The sequence below is a fragment of the Monodelphis domestica genome, chromosome 5, assembly GCF_027887165.1.
Source record: "Monodelphis domestica isolate mMonDom1 chromosome 5, mMonDom1.pri, whole genome shotgun sequence".
Classification (NCBI taxonomy): Eukaryota; Metazoa; Chordata; class Mammalia; order Didelphimorphia; family Didelphidae; genus Monodelphis; species Monodelphis domestica.
Genome location: NC_077231.1, coordinates 265,700,254 through 265,719,817, shown reverse-complemented (window position 1 = coordinate 265,719,817; position 19,564 = coordinate 265,700,254). Strand labels below are relative to the sequence as shown.

At 34.5% G+C, this 19,564-nt stretch overlaps 1 protein-coding gene across 2 annotated transcripts in view; it reads left to right on the top strand.

Moving 5' to 3' along the window:
• PLXDC2 (plexin domain containing 2) overlaps positions 1-19,564 on the top strand; it is a 596,178-nt gene that overhangs the window by 565,174 nt on the left and 11,440 nt on the right. For both annotated transcript variants that reach the window (XM_007504898.3, XM_056800138.1), the window contains one exon: positions 2,757-2,917. In XM_007504898.3, the coding sequence (XP_007504960.2) occupies positions 2,757-2,917 (161 nt within the window). The remainder of the gene's footprint in view (positions 1-2,756; positions 2,918-19,564) is intronic.

Sequence of the window (19,564 nt, the reverse complement as noted above, 5' to 3'; positions counted from 1 at the left end):
CCATAAGATTCATATTAAAATGAAGGTAATTATTTTACTTTTATCATCCATTCCCAGACACTTGAAGGTGCTGGCATCTTTCCAGACATCATTGTCTGGTAACATTAGTTTAGCTAATTGCAGTGCCCTTGAACAGGAAGAGATCACTGTACATAGAGATAAGGATAAAAATCTCCTGGTCTTTTTTAAGAATGGAAGAAGCTCACCTTGATTTCTACTGGGACATGTCCTTTTTATCAGCTAGCTAATGACTGAAAAAATGCACAAATTTGTAGAAAATGAGTGCATCGATAATTCTTTTTCACTTCCAATGATATATTCATTCAACCAATGACTAAAGGGTCTAAATAATAAAAACATATAATCTATAATGTTTGCATTGTTTATGGCATTTTAAAAAATATTCATTTTTCTATTTTAATGTTTCACATGTTGTACCCATTTTACAGGCAAACTGAGATACAAAAAGTTTAAGTGACCTATTCAGGGTTACAAAGCTAATAACTGGTTTTTCCAAAGTCATCACTTTTTATTATTTTTAAATGTATTATTTTAAATGTAATATTGAACCTTAATATGTTAATGAGTATTTTTTCTTACTTTATTTTTTCAAAAAATTCAATTTGTGGAGTTTAACTTTTCATTCCATCTAAATTTCTAAGAGGAATCTTTATCCACTCAATTTCATGTAGTTATAGGTGATATGTATTCTGTCCTAATTTTGTGAATGATTTCATAAATTTTTTCTCAGATTTCTTTGTATTTCTTCAACTTTATCTAAACTGTGGTATAGTATTCTAGCAATTTACTATGATTTGTTTTAAAAGTCCATTCCTTGTTTTTTTTTTAATTTTGCATGATATTAATATATATTTTGAATAGATATTTCTTTCTAATAATACTTTCGAGTTACATTGCCCGCAATGAAATCTAAATAACAGGTGAACAAAGGGATGACTGCCTTAGTAAATTTTACAGTGTGCTAGCATATTGCTCTCTAACAATTTCCTGAAAATTTGTAAATCTACAAGTAGTAAATTAGTGTACGCATATCTCCACAGTGCCACCAATAATGAGCTTATTGGTATTATTTGTGCCAACTTGGGGGTTTTGATATGGTAACACAGAGCTATTTTATTTCACATAAATGAGTGAGGCGATGTATTTTTCAAGTGATTATTAACAATTTGTTCTATCTTTTGAAAACTGTTCATATTTACAAAAAGATCTATTGACACCAAGTACATCTCTTTTTCTGCTATAACCAACTAAAATGCTTCTTGCCTCTATAAACCTTCTAATCATTGTTAAACTTTGTGTACATTTCACTATGAGAGTAAGGAAAATCAGAAATTCCAGATATTGATGAGGACAAAATGACCTCACAGTATAGTTATCCATGGAGAATATAAGGAAAGAATTTGACCTAAAAGGACCAAGGAGATTTTAATGTCAAAAGAAGGGTAATGGCATTCCAGAAGAAGGCCTAGTGTAATGAATTGAGGAAGTGAGTATGGTATGTTGACGGAGAATCAGGAATCTAAACTGACTGAATCAGAACATAAATTTTTCAGAATAGTCAAAGACGATACCAAATAAAGGGGATAGAATCAGTTAGCAATGGTTGGGAATGTTGAGCTGCAAAGTTAACTCTTGATTCTGTAGGAAAAGCAATTGAAGAGTTTTGTCCTGGAGAATGATGTGCAGGAGATGGTTACTTAATACTTTGGATTGTTTGATTTTTTATGAAAGAAATGTTTTGTGAAGATTAAATCTTACTTTTAAGAACCTGCTAATAATTTAATATCACCAAACGTGGCCAGAAGAGATCTTTTGTTTTTGATGGGCCATGTGCTAATGTGCAATTCCCTGAATGTTTTGCTTTAGAGTCTCTCAAACACTTCTCTTTCCTTTCTTCTTCTACCATTTATGGATAGGCAAAAATAGGTGAGTGTTGTTTGAGCGTGGAAGCTCTCAACCCTCTGTGAATTTTTACTAATTGTATAAAAAGCCAAAATATTGACTCTCCATGAAGGGGTGCAGTGATCACTCCATGTATACCTCCTCATAATGTTATGCCCATTCTCAGAGTCCTTTAGTAATTTATGTTCCCTTTGATTGGTTGCCTTTTGGTTTAACAATTCTTAAATATCTTAACATATCACTTTCCAAAAATGGGTTTGGAAAACATCTCAGGGGAAGCACAATGGAATATTTTCTTAGATTAAATGCTCTCTTTAAACTATTTGTGGGTAATTGGGTATTGAACTTATTTGCTTTGAAGAATAATTCCATTCAATTTGGATGTGAATTAGGAAAACTAGTACATTAAACTTTATGTACATGTCCTATAGGATGCCTATTGAAGGATTCATGTCACTGCTTAATTTGAAATCTGAGAAAGAAAAATCAGTCAGGCTTTTGAAATGTATTCGTTTGCAAAACAATTCTGAGTTTCCAGAAGAAGTCAAATACTTAACTAAGAAATGCAAATTATTCAACTCATTTTCAAGAGATTAATTTTGTTTATTAAACTAAAAATAAGAAAACATCTTATTTTTAACAGTAACACTATCAAGTTACATGAATAAAGATCTCATCAATCTAAAATCATTACCTCTGAAAACATTTGAGTGGAAGTGATGTTTAGAAGAAGCAAAAGTTTAATGTGTTATTTTATCAACATTTTTTAAACTCCCCAAATGAAGTTTAGGAAATTGGAAAGCAGACTACTAATAAGTATGCTATTCTTATAGCCTCTACTGATGACAGTGCAGCTGAAAAAAAAGAAGGAGCTCTTCATGCTGGTCTAATCGTTGGAATCCTCATCCTCGTCCTCATTATAGCAACAGCCATCCTCGTGACAGTCTACATGTACAACCATCCAACATCAGCAGCCAGCATATTCTTCATTGAGGTGAGTGGAGGGCTCGTTCCCTGAATATATCAGTTATCTACTCCCAATGTGTGATCATACCATCTGCCCTGATACTGCCAACCACACATTTTACATCTGAGAGCAGTCAGAATTCATAAGAAATGACTGATGGGCTTTTTGTTCCACAAACTCTTTTCCCTTTACTCTAGGAAGTTTTATAGACTCAAACTATCTCTTCCTTCATAAATCTAAGGAAAACTGGAACCATATTTGTCGATCCTGATGTACATTACTTGGTAACCAGCTTTCCTCCATCTCCAAGGTGGAAATAAGCAAAAACATGAGCATGAGAGACATTGTATATATCAATCCATCAGCTTTGGGGTGGGGGTATTTTTTGCTTTTTATGTGCAAAGAAATTCATTAAGTACTGTGTAAATGGGGTATGATGAGGAAGAAAACATATTTACCTTTAAGGAATATAAAATTTAGACAGGGAAATTGAATATATACTTTAAAAGAAAATAGAGCTATATGTATGCTCTATATCTGGCACTTATGGTATACATTATCTGTATATATGTGTATATATATATGTATGTATGTATAATCTATAGATTAGATAGATAGAAAGTAAAATATGCCTACACAAGAAGGTTATGTCAGCAAAGACTTCCTCAATACCTTACTGTCTATAATATTCATTTGTAATATCATTCTTCCATGCTTTCAACAATCTATATTTTCATTAGGATAGGAAATCCCTACATTAGGACAAATCTCTACAACTATTCTATGATTTCGAGTTAATTTGACTGAAAAATTCATCATCCTATGATCAGTCTAATGCTATGTCTGCAAAATCAGTTAACCTGGTCCTCAGACCATCTAACTGGTATGGAAAACTTCCCTATCACTAAGGATTTTTTAAGCATCTGCTATGTGCCTGATACTGGGGATAGGAAAATAATGAATTAATTTATCAAAGAAGGTTAAATAGCGTTATCTAAAAGTCCTTAAAGACTGAAGATATCCTAGTTTGTAGAGAATTTCTTCTTAGGAGAATGGGCTCAAAGTATTTCACAGTCCCTTTACTGTTTGTTATATTAGAAACAGTCATTCTTTGGCAAATGATAGAATCTTATGAGGCACATTAAAATAATAATTTTAAAATACAGGAATGTGTTGGCCATTAGGAAATTACTTTGTTCTACCAATTGTGTGCATGATGGAAAAAATAGTTTCATAAGGATCAGAAGAAATATTCCCCTAATCTCATATAAGTTCCAGTTTGGTATTTTCCATAGATAGTGTTCTTAGAAAATGTGGTGGTGATTGGGAAACTTGTTTGGCAAGCTGTTTTGTTTTTGTTAATGTGCTTGCTTTTCATGAGTGGAAGTAGAAAACATTCATGTTTAACAAGATCATTTATGCATTCTACAAAGAGCTGACAAATAACAAGTTTCAAAGATTCTGAGATCAGCCAGATGTCTAACTGCTGTTGGTCCTAGAACCTTTTACGTGGCCCACTACCTTCTGACACCACACTGACTGCTTCCTAACTTTGCAAACCAAGGGCTATCTCTCACATCAACCAAGTACAACTATACTTGTCCCTTTTCTTTCAACAGTTTGGTCTAACGTTGCAAGGATATATGAAGATTCCATATGAAGTATTGGGCATTATATTGTTTAGAACAAATTGGGGCAAAAAACACTTAATTCCTTCTTCCTATGATTGGAATAAGGGCATTTGTATTAATGGTTAGAGTTGACATTTATCAAAAATAAAACCCTATTTAATGTAAAGCATATATTTACCAACAGCCTTAACCTCATAATAATCACAACTGTGATGGTAGCATTTATCCTCTGCTCTCCCATTCACAATCTCCAAGGATGAAGATTCCCTAGGAGCCCTAGATTTTATTATAGAAATGAAGTTATTTTAAAGTCTAAGCATATCATTGGCATTAACTATTATTATCAAAATGAAAATTACTCTTGAAAAAGATTTCTTACTGAAAGACAGATGACACTTGATCATGAGGTGAATAATTAGATTTCTGGTGTTGATCCCCAGTCTAAAACCCTAATGTAAACTAAAATCAAGCAGAACCCCTCACTGTTGCTACTGAGATTTAGAAATAAATATAAACTTAGTAAAATATCTTGGCCAGGTTTGATCCCTTATTTTAGGAGAATGTGGGAAAATTGGAACATTTCCAGTAAAGAACAAGAATAATTATTAATTTATGCAATTTATCATATAATAACAAGTTGGAATCAAAGTAGGATCAGTCAGAAAAATATAAGAGTCAAGTTAGTGCATCTCTACTCCCAAGCAATTTTGAAAAAAAAGAAAGAAAGCATGAGCAACAATTACAATATTTCTAGGAGGGCAAGATAATATCATAGTTCATCAATAGTGATTTGGGGTCTGGTGAGTTAAATAGTTTAAAAAGGGGAGGGGGGAGTGAAATCAAAGACAAATATCAGAGAAGATGTGCTCCAGATTTTTTTTACAGTAAGTACAAGGGAAATATAATAGAGGGGATGTGTATATTCAGCCTAGAAATCATAAATAAGGGAAATAAAACAGTAGGGAAACAATAATGTAAGCAAAATTTTTCAGGATTTTTCAAGATGTAGGACAAGGTGGGTTCTGGGACACTGCAGGGACACAGGCAGTCATTTCATCAAAGGAGAAGCCAAACCCAGTACCAAGAATAAGAGCATGAACTATGTTTTGGAAAAGTTCTGCTTCTATTTTGTAATCTGGATGAAATACTGAATGATGATATAGTTAGTTGAGTGTCATTGAACTAGAGTGGGAAGGGACTTCAGAAGTCATCTAGACTAACCCCTTTATTTTACAGCTGATAAGTCTAAGACCCAAAGATGTTTGGTGATTTGTCCAAGGGTATCTCTTAGGTTTAAAAAGCAGTATTCCCTGCATCAATAGGGCAGTAAACTTCAGGGGATCAAGTTTGCAATGATTTTCAGGCATTGGATTAGATTTTTTTTTCTTCAGATAAAGGATTATTCTTGGTTGTTTCCTCACAAATGTTATAAATACCAACCAAGAAAATGCAATTTGTTACCTCTAGAAGAAAAAAAATCTTAGTCCCTTCAATTGAAAAGTTCACTCAAAAGGATATGTTTTGGAAACAGAGGACCTGCATTCAAATGTCACTTAGTAGCCTCACTTTCCTTATCTCTAAAAAGAGAGGATTAAACTAGAAATCTCTTTGAAATAAAGAACATTAACTATAAAGACTCTCTGTGCCCACCAACAATATACTTTTTTTTTCCATCTTTAAATCAATATACTGTGAATTGGTTCAAGGGCAGAAGAGCAATGGAAGTTAAGCAATTTGCCCAGAGTCACACGGCTAGGAAGTGTCTGAAACTAGATTTGAATCCAGGACGTCCTATCTCTAGGACTGGCTTTCAAAGTGCTAAGCCACCTAGCTGCCCCCAACAATATACTTTAGAAACAATAAAAAGTAGTTATTTTTGGTTACTTAATATGTGCATCTTGAAGATACTGCTCTACCCCAATCCTCATGATTAAGAATTCTGATGCTTATTTAAAAGACTTTAATACAGTAGCCTCCAAAGGCCATGTCCAGGATCTGGCATCATTAAAATGTTTTTGGTTGTCATACATAGGAAGATATTTCCTATCTATAATTTGGCTAAACACAAAATTGTGGCTAACCAGGACCACTGGAAAATGAGCCTGAGGCAGCTCACATCTTTGAGTTTTCCTAGTATTAGGAGGCAAAGATCATGCAGATGGAGAAGCAAATACATAAATGCAGCTGCTGGGATTTGGGAAATGAACAAGGAAGAGTTTGGTCTCTTTTCTTAACTACTAGATTGACTCTTTTAAGGGATTATAAAGGAAGGATATGCTACTTTTATAATAAATGGCAATAGCGAGGGAAACAGTAGCTCAGAATCACTCCTTTTCCTTTTAAAAGCTCATGTCCTTCATAACTTCGCTTTCCTTCTGGATAAGAATTATAAAATACATGACTTTATTTCTGAAAATATAGGGGGAAAAGAATCCTGATTATTCTTCTTTTCTTGGGGGAAGCAAAGGAGGGGGCAGAGGCAATAAATTACTGCAAGGGAGGAAATAGATCAGGAGAAATAAAACTATACAAGGTTAGCTTCATCCCCTTGAGCTACATTATTAGATGACAGCTTTGTAAAAATATGAGAATCATAGGAAAAAATGGACTGCAATAAGAGTTTTACTAGCACATACGTGAACTATTTCCAATATTGTTCTACTGGAGCCTCTGGTTTGCTCAAGTACTTCACTGACTAGGACTGTTATTAATCCCAATATATTTTGAATCTCCAAAGTAACAGTGCTTATAGAAAGACTAATTATCAGTTCATCATATTTTAATTTAAATGACCATTATCAAAACAATTTTCCTAATTAAAATAAATGTTTTGCTCCCATGTAATGGGAATAATCATTAAGAATACCAAACCTTTTACTTCACTAAGTTCTCTGCTCTATTTCCTTCCCAAGTGCTCACATGAAGTTTATTATTTTTAAATGGCTCAGACTAAGGGATATGAGGATTGGGGTGGGGGACAGTTTTGAAGTTCATAAAGCAGGATAATAAATGAATTAATTTAATTATTACCACTAATGAGATACCATTCACATTATATCTACTTTAGATGATCTAAAACCTGATGTATTTTTTAACTGTGTGGCCTTAGAGCCAGGTTAGATATTATTAACCATTGTCTAGTTGTTGCTTGTTATAACAGCAATTATTTTAGGAGGGCTAATATTAACAGATTCATGTCAGGATTAATGATCCTCAAAATATCAGCTAATACAATTTTAATATAATTCACCCACTCATGTAGTTAGTATAAATATAATAAAGGCAAGCTCTAAGTTTTATCTGGGCAAGAATGATTTTTCATGGCATTGAATATGGCACAATTAGGGAGTGGATTCAAGGCATGGGTAGCTCTTCTGTTTTTAATCACAGTAATCCCTCCATTGGTATATTACTACCAAGGTGGTTTTTTTTTAATTACAATGATATACAAAAATGAGTTCCCCCACTTTGCAGAGTCATTTGAGGCAGTGTCTCAATATTTACATCATGCTTTAAGGTACACAAAATACTATATGGCAAATGGGTATGGCACATCTGGATGTATAGATGTCATTTTTCTTGGAAAAGGTGATCATAAATAGGTTCAAGCCTACTTACCCCACCAACCTTATTACAAACCTTTATCTTTTCAGTTGAGTAAGATGAGATCTGTTCCAAAACAAAATTCCCATTATAACAAAATGTGTTGCAATCAGGTTCCTGTATAGTCCCTTTAGCCTTCATCTTTTGCTTTTAAATTATTAAAAATTAACAGGCCATATCACAGTTGAATGAATTATTTACAAAATACATGTAGAAATCCTGTCCCCCCAAAAAAAATTAGTTACAAATTATTAGGAAAATATACATTCTCAAAATTTCAAAATATCCATTATTTTACATGTGGGAATGTTTCCCTTTGCCATGTAGGTCATACCACTAATAATGGCTGACTAGTGAGTTATTGGACCAAGAATATTCCAGATGTGGTAATTATTCTTCCAGTGATAAGTTCCTCCAAATATATCTTGACCAATACCCAGTGAATGGTGCCTTTCCCCATGGGTGCTGCCAGATATTGTGTTCTATAAGCATAGCCTTCAGAAAACCAGAAAGTCCATCATCTAATCTTCCTTAAAAGAGACTAATTTTAGATTTTAAAGTACATTGACTAGAAATAAAAGTTGTTTGTTCCAATTTTCAAACATCTTATGAAGTCATCTAGTCCAACATTGTGCAACTCTAATAGAAATTAATCTCTTTAGAGACTGGAGGTCTGGGTTGAAGTTTTACATCCGACACTTAATACAGGTGTGACTTTGGGCACTTAATCCCAATGGCCAAACCCATATGACTTTTCTGCCTAAGAGCCAATAAAGAATATTGATTCTAAGATGGAAGGTAAGGATATTTTTTTATACCCTTACCTTCCATCTTGGAGTCAATACTGTGTATTGGCTCCAAGGCAGAAGAGAGGTAAGGGCTAGGCAATGGGGGTCAAGTGACTTGCCCAGGGTCACACAGCAGGGAAGTATCTGAGGCCAGATTTGAACCTAGGACCTCCCATCTCTAGGCCTGACTCTCAATCCAATGAGCCACCCTGCTGCCCCCAGGAAGGTAAGAATTTAAAAATAAATAAATAAATAAATGCATGGTCATGTACCAACTCAGAAAATCACAATTAATATTATCTAGGTTAATAATAGCAATATATGTCTGTCTCTGTGTGTATATATACACATGTATATATCATATATATGTGTGTGTCTATATATATATATGTAAAGAAATTTTAAAATTATGTTTTAATCTGGATGAGAATACACTCAAATTTTGCAGGTTGCAAGCTTGAATCCTCTGATCTAATCCAACACTACAAATTTTAGAGAGGTAACAGAGGTCCAGATAAATTAAAAAAATAATAACCTATCTAAGGTCACACAGCTAGCAAATTGTACGAGGCCAAGAACTTAGGTCTTCCAAGCCTTTTGACTTCAATAATGATGCTGTAGAAAATGGTTAAGATTTAGAGTTCAGTGGACATGAGGTCAAATTCGGACTCTGCAAATTATATTCCTGACTTTAGACAAGTTGGGTACATTTTGGGGATGAGTGGGGCTAGTCTTCTAATCTTTAAAATGAGGAGCTTCCAATGTGCCTCCTGGCTTGAAATCTTTATCCAACTTGTGATAGCAGTGTCCTTTCCATTACATAAAATATAAAAAATAGGTATTATTTCATTTAAAGTTTTTCTTTGTCACTCATACCTATAATGATTTCCTTCTTTGTAACCCCTGTGGTTAGACAGTGCCTCACACAGAATAAGGTATTACTAAGTATGTGTGGACTTAACTTTTATATCTGTCTTCTGTAGCCAGATCCTTTTTTTCCCATTCAGCAAAAGCATACAACAGTCTAAAAGGTTTCCTTCCTAAAGCTCATTTTTCTAAGCTTGCTATTAAAGCAGTTGGGACACTATGTCTACAACCCTAGAACTACAAATCCACTTCTACAAGCAGCAGAGAGATTTAGAGAACTGCACATTAAACAAGCTTAGCATGAAAACTGAACTCATATTTTTTTTCTATTCCTAATTTCACCCGAATCTTTGCTGATACACTTGCTATTATACTGCGGGCTAAGAAAGAAAATATATATTCTTACTCCCCTTCTCCAACTGGGGCAAGGACAGTCTCTTCCATGTTAAAGCATCTGTGTCCTGGACAGAGGTATACCTAAAGCATCTCCCAGACACAGAAAGCACTTGTTTCTCCCTCCATTAGTCTTAGGGGAGGTGAAATATCAGTCATGACCTGGTGAGTCCAAGAGGAAAATAATAATTATTCTTCTCCCCACATCTCAATTCATTAAAGATCATTGTCTCACAATCATCTTTCCCTCTGGAGTCAAAAGAAAAGAAAGAAATACATCCACCTTCCTTCTCATGCAGAAATGACCTTTTGTTTCTGTGGGTTCTGTATTGGTCCCTGAACACTGCAAAACAATCACATCTACTTTTTGTCTTTCTCTTGAAAGGTTGAATCTGCTACTAAAATATTTCTACTGAGATTTGCATTCAAATTAAATGGCTGAGTGACTAAGGTTTTATAGTAACCATGATGTTGTTTTGCCTATAAAATGAGGAGAAAGAGCTCTTTAAATTGCAAAATGAAGTTACTAGTGTAGGAAATAGTCACCATCTAGTGGAAGTCAAGCCACATGGTAAGTTCATAATTATAATGAAAAAATAAAGAAAGCCACTGGGGTTTTTTATCCCAGAAAAATGCAATTTTTAAGTTAAAAAATAAAAATTGCAGCAGGTTCCCTTTGTTTGGGATGGTGAAAGAAGCAAAAAAATCCTATACCCCAAACTAGAAAATATTTAGCACATTAGAGATTAATCAAATGAAAGATTTACTAGGAATGTATAAATGGAGACAAATCCAACTGTTAACTTCACATTTTTTCTAAGAAAATGAGATTGAAATAAGATGCAGAAAAATAAATATTGTTTATAGAAAATAACTTACCAATGACTCAATTTATTCATTGCCCACTCTGTGCTCAGGATACTAAGAAAGACAAAATACCATTATTACTGTCAGAGAACTCTCAGCTTAATGGGGGAATATAGCATGCTATGAACTATGTATGTATCTCTAATATAAATTAGAAACTAAGCTATAATAGGTTAAGATAAAATGCTTTTCAATGATAGCTACCAAATCTTGATCGATTAACAGAATTTATCCATGTTAGTTAAATAATTTGTATATTTTCTCATTTTCAAAAGATTTAACACCTCAAAATGAAGTGGATAGCCAAATGTAATGAAGTTTTAAAACATAATCATTCCTCATTTAGAAATATGATTTGTGATTGGCTGGCTAGCTTATCTCTACCTCTACTTAGGCAAACAATAATTAATAAATTCAATGGGAAACATTTACATTAATACAAGAAAAACCTTCCTCTAAAAATGTGACATCATAGAATGGAAGTGAAAGTGGGCTACTCAATGTTTAAAGTATCAGGTTCAATACAAGCCCTAAATGGTCATACTGTCCGAGATTTCAAGCTGGAAGGGGCGATGGGCACCATTAAATACAATGTTCTCATTTATCAGATGAAAAATCTGAATCATGGACAGATATGTCAGTTAGCCAAGGTCCCATAGCTATTAAATAAATGTCTGAGGCTCAATCTGAACCCATGTCTTCCTGATTTCAAGTCCAGTGCTCTATCTACTCAACCAGGCAGTCTCTACTAAACTAAGAAGGTCCATAGATGTGAGATATGTGTCTGCCACCTGAGAATTTGTCTAGGTACAATTTGTCTAGGTACGTTGTGCAAAAGTTCACCATCGGGTGCTCTAGACACTGTCTGCTAAAGCACATAGACCTGCATTAGTACGAAAGGTTACAAACACTGAAGAAATCATCAGCCCTTTAAGATCAGACATATTGAAGTTAAAAGTTCTGCCCAGTGAGGGTTATCAAACAGTTGAATATACACCAGTGTAGATTCATCCTATGCTGGAGAACTTTACGAATACTAAGTATCAACCTCAAGAAGTGAATTCTTCTTTCTTCCAAACACATTAAAACCTTTCCCTTTCCAGAGCATGCATCCCTCAGTGGTAATGGATATATATTATCATAAATGAAAGTCACACAATGTAACAACAGTATCTTAGCAGCACCTCTCTTCTTCTAGATTACTGACCAAGGTAAATGACAGAAGAGAAAGCTAAAAAGTAGCCAAAAGGGAAGGGGGGGGGGTAAGAAGTCTAAGCAACCCCTAAAACTGATGACCGGACCCAGAATATTATAGATTTGACCACACAATGAAAACATTAGCCTTTTCACAGGAAATAACTGGGATCCATTAGACAAATTGTGACCATTTTTCTGATGCTCCTATTGTGGAAGTCGTTTCCTGGGATATCAGCTGTGAGTGTACTTGTGTAGGGATGGTGGTTTACATAATACCACTTGTAATGGCCATCCCTGCTTTCTTATCACAGAATAAATTTACTCCACTCTCATGCTAGCTTTCATAGAAATTACATGAATCTTTGTAAAAGACAGCAATGTGCTGTTCCCCTTTGAAGAGCCTGGAAAAAGAAATGATTAAAGGCCAATTAAAGGCTATTTGTAGAGATGATGGTGATGAGTCCATCTGCTCAGAGCTAATGTAATCAATCTTCTGTATCATATTTTCTGGCTTTACAAATGCAGTGAAGGTTCATCCCCCTCCCTCTTCTCTTCACAGATCATCATTATTTCTATCAATTTTTAACACTTGGTCAGTGTGACAAAGGACAGTGGGTGGCCAAAATTAATATATCAAATAAGTAATGATTTTATACATGCCCATTTGCCATTACTGAACTACTTTCAGGGGAGGCTAGAGAGAGGCTGCTTTTGTTTTTTACTTCAGTTCAGTAGCCTTTTGTAAATGTAATAACCAGAAATGAAGTATGTGTGTGATTGGTGAGAAAGCAAATGTCCTTCTAGCAGAGAACTGGTTTCAGACCTGAGGCTATCTGTGAACTTGTGCTGCCATCATCTTCATCTCTAAATTGAATTACAATCACTTTTGGAACTGGGGGAAGGAGATGGCACTACTCAGGTCAATTGATTCAATATTTGATGTTAAAGAAAATGCCCTGCCTTAATGACACCAAATAGTATCCCCCACACACATATACATTTAATGTTTCTAAGGTCAGACCAGTTGAAAGAGTCAGTTGCCTTCTAGCTTCAAAAGAAGCTTTTCTTTGCCTTAATTCACAAATGTTGGTGTACCTAGACAGTACAGTTTTACAAGAATCCCCCCCCACCTCCATGTGCAGAATTCAGACTGTTTGATTATATTTCCAGGCAGCTCTAACTCACATTAGACATTTACTGGAATATTCACAACTTAGGGCACCCATCCTTTGTTCCTTTAACCACATCACTATGCAACAATGAATTGGCTCATTTACAGAGAGCCTTCAAAGCTCCTTTTAAAATTGACATGATTATTGCAATAGGTGCTGGATGCTCACATTTGCTAGTTTAATAAGCAGATTACAATTCCGTCAGCAGAAAAGGAGCCAAAGTTGGTGTTGTGGTTGAGGAGATCGTGGCCAATTTTCCGTATCAGTACTACACTAGAGACAAGTCACAAGACCCGAGAAAGCTGCTGTTTTATCAGTATGCTTAAAGGGAAATCAGTTAGCCTTGGTGTGGTAGTAATAATGTTTAAGGAAGTATACTAGATGTTGTAGGGAACAAAAAAATCCATCACCTCTGCCCTCAAGCAAGGCTTATAAAATCAGTGGAAAAATAAGATATCAATATGTGAAGATTTCAATAAATGACTAATGTTAAATAAAACTACAAATCCTAAATCCCATTATTGTCAGCTTCTGTTAGATTGCTAAATTGTGGTATCCTTGATAGGAAGTCAGCCTCAAGGCAAGAAACTGATGGGGGTCCAAGTCTTGCCCTTGACTTACATTCTATGAATGACCTGGACAAATCTCTTAAAATCTCAGTGCCCAAGGCAAAGACCATAAAGGTGAAAAACTAGCTTCTGATCTACCACGCTAGAGAGAGTTTCCTAAAACAATGTAATCATAGGTCTGGTTCCACCTCAAAATAGTAATAACAATTATAATTAGCTAATTACCCAAAATTTGTTCACCAACATACTTAACTCTAGAAAATAAATTTTAAAAAATAGACTGCAACTCGTACATTAAAGCCAGTAATAATCCTAAAAATAGTTACAATTCACATCTAACCCCTGTTTTGAGTAGCTATAAGAGCCTGGGCAAATGATTTGCTATTAGTTAGTCTCAGTTTCCTATTCTGTAAAATGGGAGTGATACTGCCTATATTTTTCATAAATGAGCAAATCAGCATAATATTAAGCATTTCATTGTACCCAGGGAATACAAACACAGAAGTAAACTTCTGTGTTTTTTTTACTGCCTTCAAGAAGCTTTCATTCTATTAGGGGAAGATAAACTATATAAAGGAGCTGCGGCATTGGTGTTTTCTGCTTTGGGAAGTTGTGAGGTTGTCATTTGACCTGCCCTTTCCAAGAATGGCAGCATTCATTCTGTTGCAAATATTAATAACATGGAAATGGGTTTTGAACAATAATATATATAAAACCCAGTGGAAATGCGCATCAGCTTCAGGAGGGGAAAGGGAGGAAGAGAAGAACATAAATCATGTAACCCTGGAAAAATATTCTAAATTAATTAAATAGAAAATGAAAAAAAATGAAAACAAAATAATGGTAGCATTGACTGAGATCACTGATCCCAGAGCAAGAGAGAAATGGTGGAGGGAGGGAATGTAGTATAGTTGGACAAGAGCCAGATAGATTTGGTGAACTCTCACTAATCATGAGCCCAGGACCCTAAGGATGATAAGGCATAAGGAATGTTGCCTTGGAGGCTGAGGTATAAAAGTACAGTTGAAAAGCTCAACCTGTCTAAAAAGTTCTAGAAACCCCAAAGCACTATGATTGACAAATTTATTAGGAGCCCTTTATAACTACATAATATTTTAAATACGTGATTTCATTTGATCCAAACTACCAGAGTGAATAGCAATACTAATGATCATCCTTTAACAGATTATATCTATATTAGGAATTTTAGAACATGTTCTGCAGGTGAGTATGCCTATTGCTGCATAGATATTATACACACGGAGTATTCTATTTACAACAACCCTGTGAAAATCACAAGTTGCATATCATTGTGTTCAATTTACAGAGAAGGAAATGGAAGCTCAGACAAATAAATAGCTTCCTCGAGGTCTAAACCTACAAGTCAAGCAATGGAGGCACAGCACCTGAGCCAAGGTCTTCTTTAAGCCCTGATAGCCTCCCAGAATTTCATGCCACACTCCCACTGATATGTGCAACTGGTCATGCCATGGTGGCACCATTACATACTTTTCTTAGAGAAACAAGGACTTCAGTCATTCTAATAGATGTTCTGAATGCCCCATTAATTTGATTATAAGAAATAAAAGGAAACTATTCTGTTCAAGGAAGAGCAACTGCAGGGTAGGAACAGAAATAAATGATTCAGGTTACAAATAATTAACTTATTTTTCTCTTGACACATCAGGGCAGTCTAAATATGAAAAATTGGTATATACAGAAAAATAAGACTGACCACTGGAAGAAATAAAATGTATAATGTCTGTGTGTATATGTTTTTACATATATAGTTATATATTTATGTGTATAGATATATATGTGGGGTGGTATATGTGAGTGTGTAAATACAGAATATCCATTTTCCTGAAGCTTCTAGCGAAAAGCAGATTTTTGCAAACTGCTTATACTAGCTCATCATTTCTGGGACTCGTAATCAGCCATGAACGTGCTATGTATGTAGAACAAATAGATTTTTTTAATAGTTACATGGCATTTTTCAGCCTTTGTAACAAATTGGCAGCCAATCAAATCTCTTTTTTTTCCATATACCCTAAAACTGTTCAGAGTACAGACAGCATGGCATAATGCAACTCCTCTCTTTGGAGTCAGGAAGATCAGATTTAAAAAAAAAATTTTTTTTAATTAAAAAACCTCTGACACACCATGGCTTGGTGATCCTGAGAAAGTTAGTAAACCTCTTGGGGATTTGGGCAACTGTCTGAGATGAGAAGTTGTGGAGAAAATTCTGACCTTCAATGGCAGAGAAAGTCCTCAGCTTTGCCCATACCAGATGAGTCCAACACATGAGGACAGCCCAAATGATTAAAATGTCGATCCTGGTTTGAGTATATGAATGTATGGAAAAATAGGAGGTTTTCTAAGTATCCTTAAATACAGTTTAGTGCCTGCCTATTTCTATCTGAGTCATACTGCATCCAAGAAAGCGAGGTCCAAACTCCTATCCTATCTCCCTGATGGGAGACAAACCATGAGAACAGAGACAAATCACTTCATCTCTAGAGACCTGAAGCCTATTAATTAATTTATAAAGAGTACCAGCTGCATAATGTAGAATAGACTTTCCCTATGCTAACAGAATTATTTAATATAGTCAAGTATCTGAACATGACTGCAGTAAAAGTCAATTGCCAATATTTACATAAATGACTGACTTAGTTGACAAGATGTCACTAAAATGCATTTTGTAATCCTACATACCTTGCCTAGGGGCAGGTAGGTAGCTCATTGGATTAAGAGACAGGCTTAAGGTCTTGGGTTTAAATGTGGCCTCAGGCACTTACTGACTGTGTGACCCTGGACAAGTCACTTAACCCTGTTTGCCTCAATTTCTCAATTGTAAAAATTGATCTGGAGAGGGAAATGTCAAACCACTCCAGCATTTCTACCAAGAAAATCACAGATGGGGGCAGAGAGAATCAGGAACAACTGAAAAACAACTTCACCACTACCCCACCATAGCTGGGAGCTCATACTTTTGTAGGGTTTTCAGTTGGAAGAGACTTCACATCACTTATTATTTTACTGTTTGAAAAAAAGGCTAGAGGTAAGAGTGGAAGATACAAAAATAAGTTTTCTTCTTCTGAAGGTGTCATAATATGTGGCCAGATTAGAGCAAAATGAGACACTGCCTCTGGTCTATGTGTATATTTTTGTTATGGATCTGCTTTCAATGACAAAAGAAGCATTTGATTCATTAGAATTATCTTTTCATCCTCACAGACTAGAACAGTGTATTTTATGCACATTTTCCTCTTAATAAAATTCTATTGAATTGAATTAATTTACAACAACCTTTCTTCTTTACGTATGCAAAAAAATTTTTTTTAAGTTCATTATCAAGGAAACCACAGAGCTAATGTCATTCAGAAATCCTGAGGATAAATGTTGAGAAATGCATAAAAGAGGTAGACAGTTGCTGGCCAAAAGTATTCACTAATTTCAAGGAGGATCTTCTCCTTAGAGTCACATTTTTTAGAACAGAAGGTAAAATAATAGCATGAGATAAACCATAACTATATTGTAACTTTAGAGCTAAAGATTAAATGAAGTGTGTACTATTGAATTTTCACAACCCATCTGGATTGGGGAAACAACTAAACAGATACCAATTAGCACTCGTACTTCAAAAAAAAATTAAATCTAATGATGAGAGGTCATTTTTACCTTTATGATACAAGATTTATCTTGACCAATGAGTTTTAAGAGTTACCCTCGCAGGTAAGATTTACAAGCACATCAGGCCTTTGAGAGCAGGGATTTTTAAAATCATCTTTCAATACATCATTTTATTTTTAAAAGTATTTATAAAGTGCCTCCCATCACAACGTGCTACTCTAAATGGGGAGATGCATAAACAAAAAGAGAAATATTTCCCATTTTGAAGGGATTCCATTCTACTGAATTTGAAACTATAGAACTATCCTATAGCATAAATGGTAAGGCTACTAGGTAAAGTATACATTTATAAGTAGTGGAATTTTTTGTCCTCCATTCAACTAGGAGAGGATGGATATGCAAGGGTACAATACACTTCCTAAATTTTCAGTAATGATTGATGGTGACTTCCAATTCTGGAGCTGACTGACCTAGTGATTTGTAGCTATTTTAGTTTTAATTTCCACTTACAGAATATGTAGGTTTTCAAATTTCAACATATAAGAGAAGTAATGAGTTAATGAATGCAGAATATACTGACTACATGTTGAAAACACACTAAATACAAATAATAATGAGCCAAAAATAATTACTTTGATTGGAATTTGCCTAGAATACAAAATTCAAACTCATTCTTTCTTATATAAAATCAACTTTCCAAAGATATTAATCATTGACAGTGGCATGTAATTGGCCAAAGTCAGTGTTTCTGTGCTGATATTTAACCTTTTTCACATTAAAATTCTCTAGATATAGATGAACTTCCTTTGTTCAATATTTATTGTCCTATTTACTCATCAACCAAAAGAACGTTGATAAATGCAACAAAAAACTATTAGGCATCACTGTAACCCATATATTTCAGAATCTTTTTCCTCCATAATTTAATCATTTACTTTAATAATGTTCTTTTATAAATTAGAGAAGTCACTTCTTTTCCTAGAAGGGGAAGAAAATACTCTTTTCCCTTTTTTTTGACAATATAAAAATAGTCAAAAAATTGAATTGCTGATGAGAATACCTAATTATTTAGGAAGTTTGTCTACAACCATGACCTCAGAGGATTCATGATTAAAAATGCTACTCAGAGCTTGAAAGAGAAGTAAAAGTTTCAGGGATTGAGACAAGGAAAAACCTATTTGGAAATGGTCAATTTGAGAATTTGTTTTAATTGTGTAATTAGAATTTTACTCCTCAGGTCTCTAAATCCCAGCTTCCCATGTTCCTTCGCACATTATGTGCTAACATAGGAAGGATATATTTTGAATGTAGTCCTGCCTCTTTCTCTCTTTCCCCCAGCCCCCCCCCCCCCAGGATTGTGGCTGGGAAAGTTGGACGAGTGCCAGGCAGGAGAATTTTACTGTGTTATTAAGCTTTCATAATTTTTTATTTCTTCTAATTCATATGATCATTAATAAATCTTATAAAATATAATACTTGGAGTTATTGGATATTAATTTAAATCTTACATGATCATCTACACATATTTTAATGGGTTTTCCCTTTTTTTAATAAGGGTAGGGAAGGGCTATTAAAAGATCTTTAGAGAGAAAGAGGAGCCAAATATTGGTTGGTTTAAAAAAAAATTAATTTAAAAATGAATTTGTTGTTATGCACCTTTTTGATTTTAAAGTCTAATCCCCTCATCCCCTTTTTATTTCCCTATATCTTCAGTTTAGAGATGACAGTATCTGTTCCTTTGGAAATCAAATTGGCCTACATGTGAACTTTAAGGAATTAAATAGTTCATAGAATCATAAAGGATTAAAGATCACTAAGGTTATGATTTGCATAAAGATACTCAGCTGACTCATTCTAAGTAAAGCCTAGAATCAAACTGAGGTGTTTTGATTCTAGGTTTAGTGGAATTCCATCACATCCATGTTGATCCTATTCTGCCTATAATAAATAG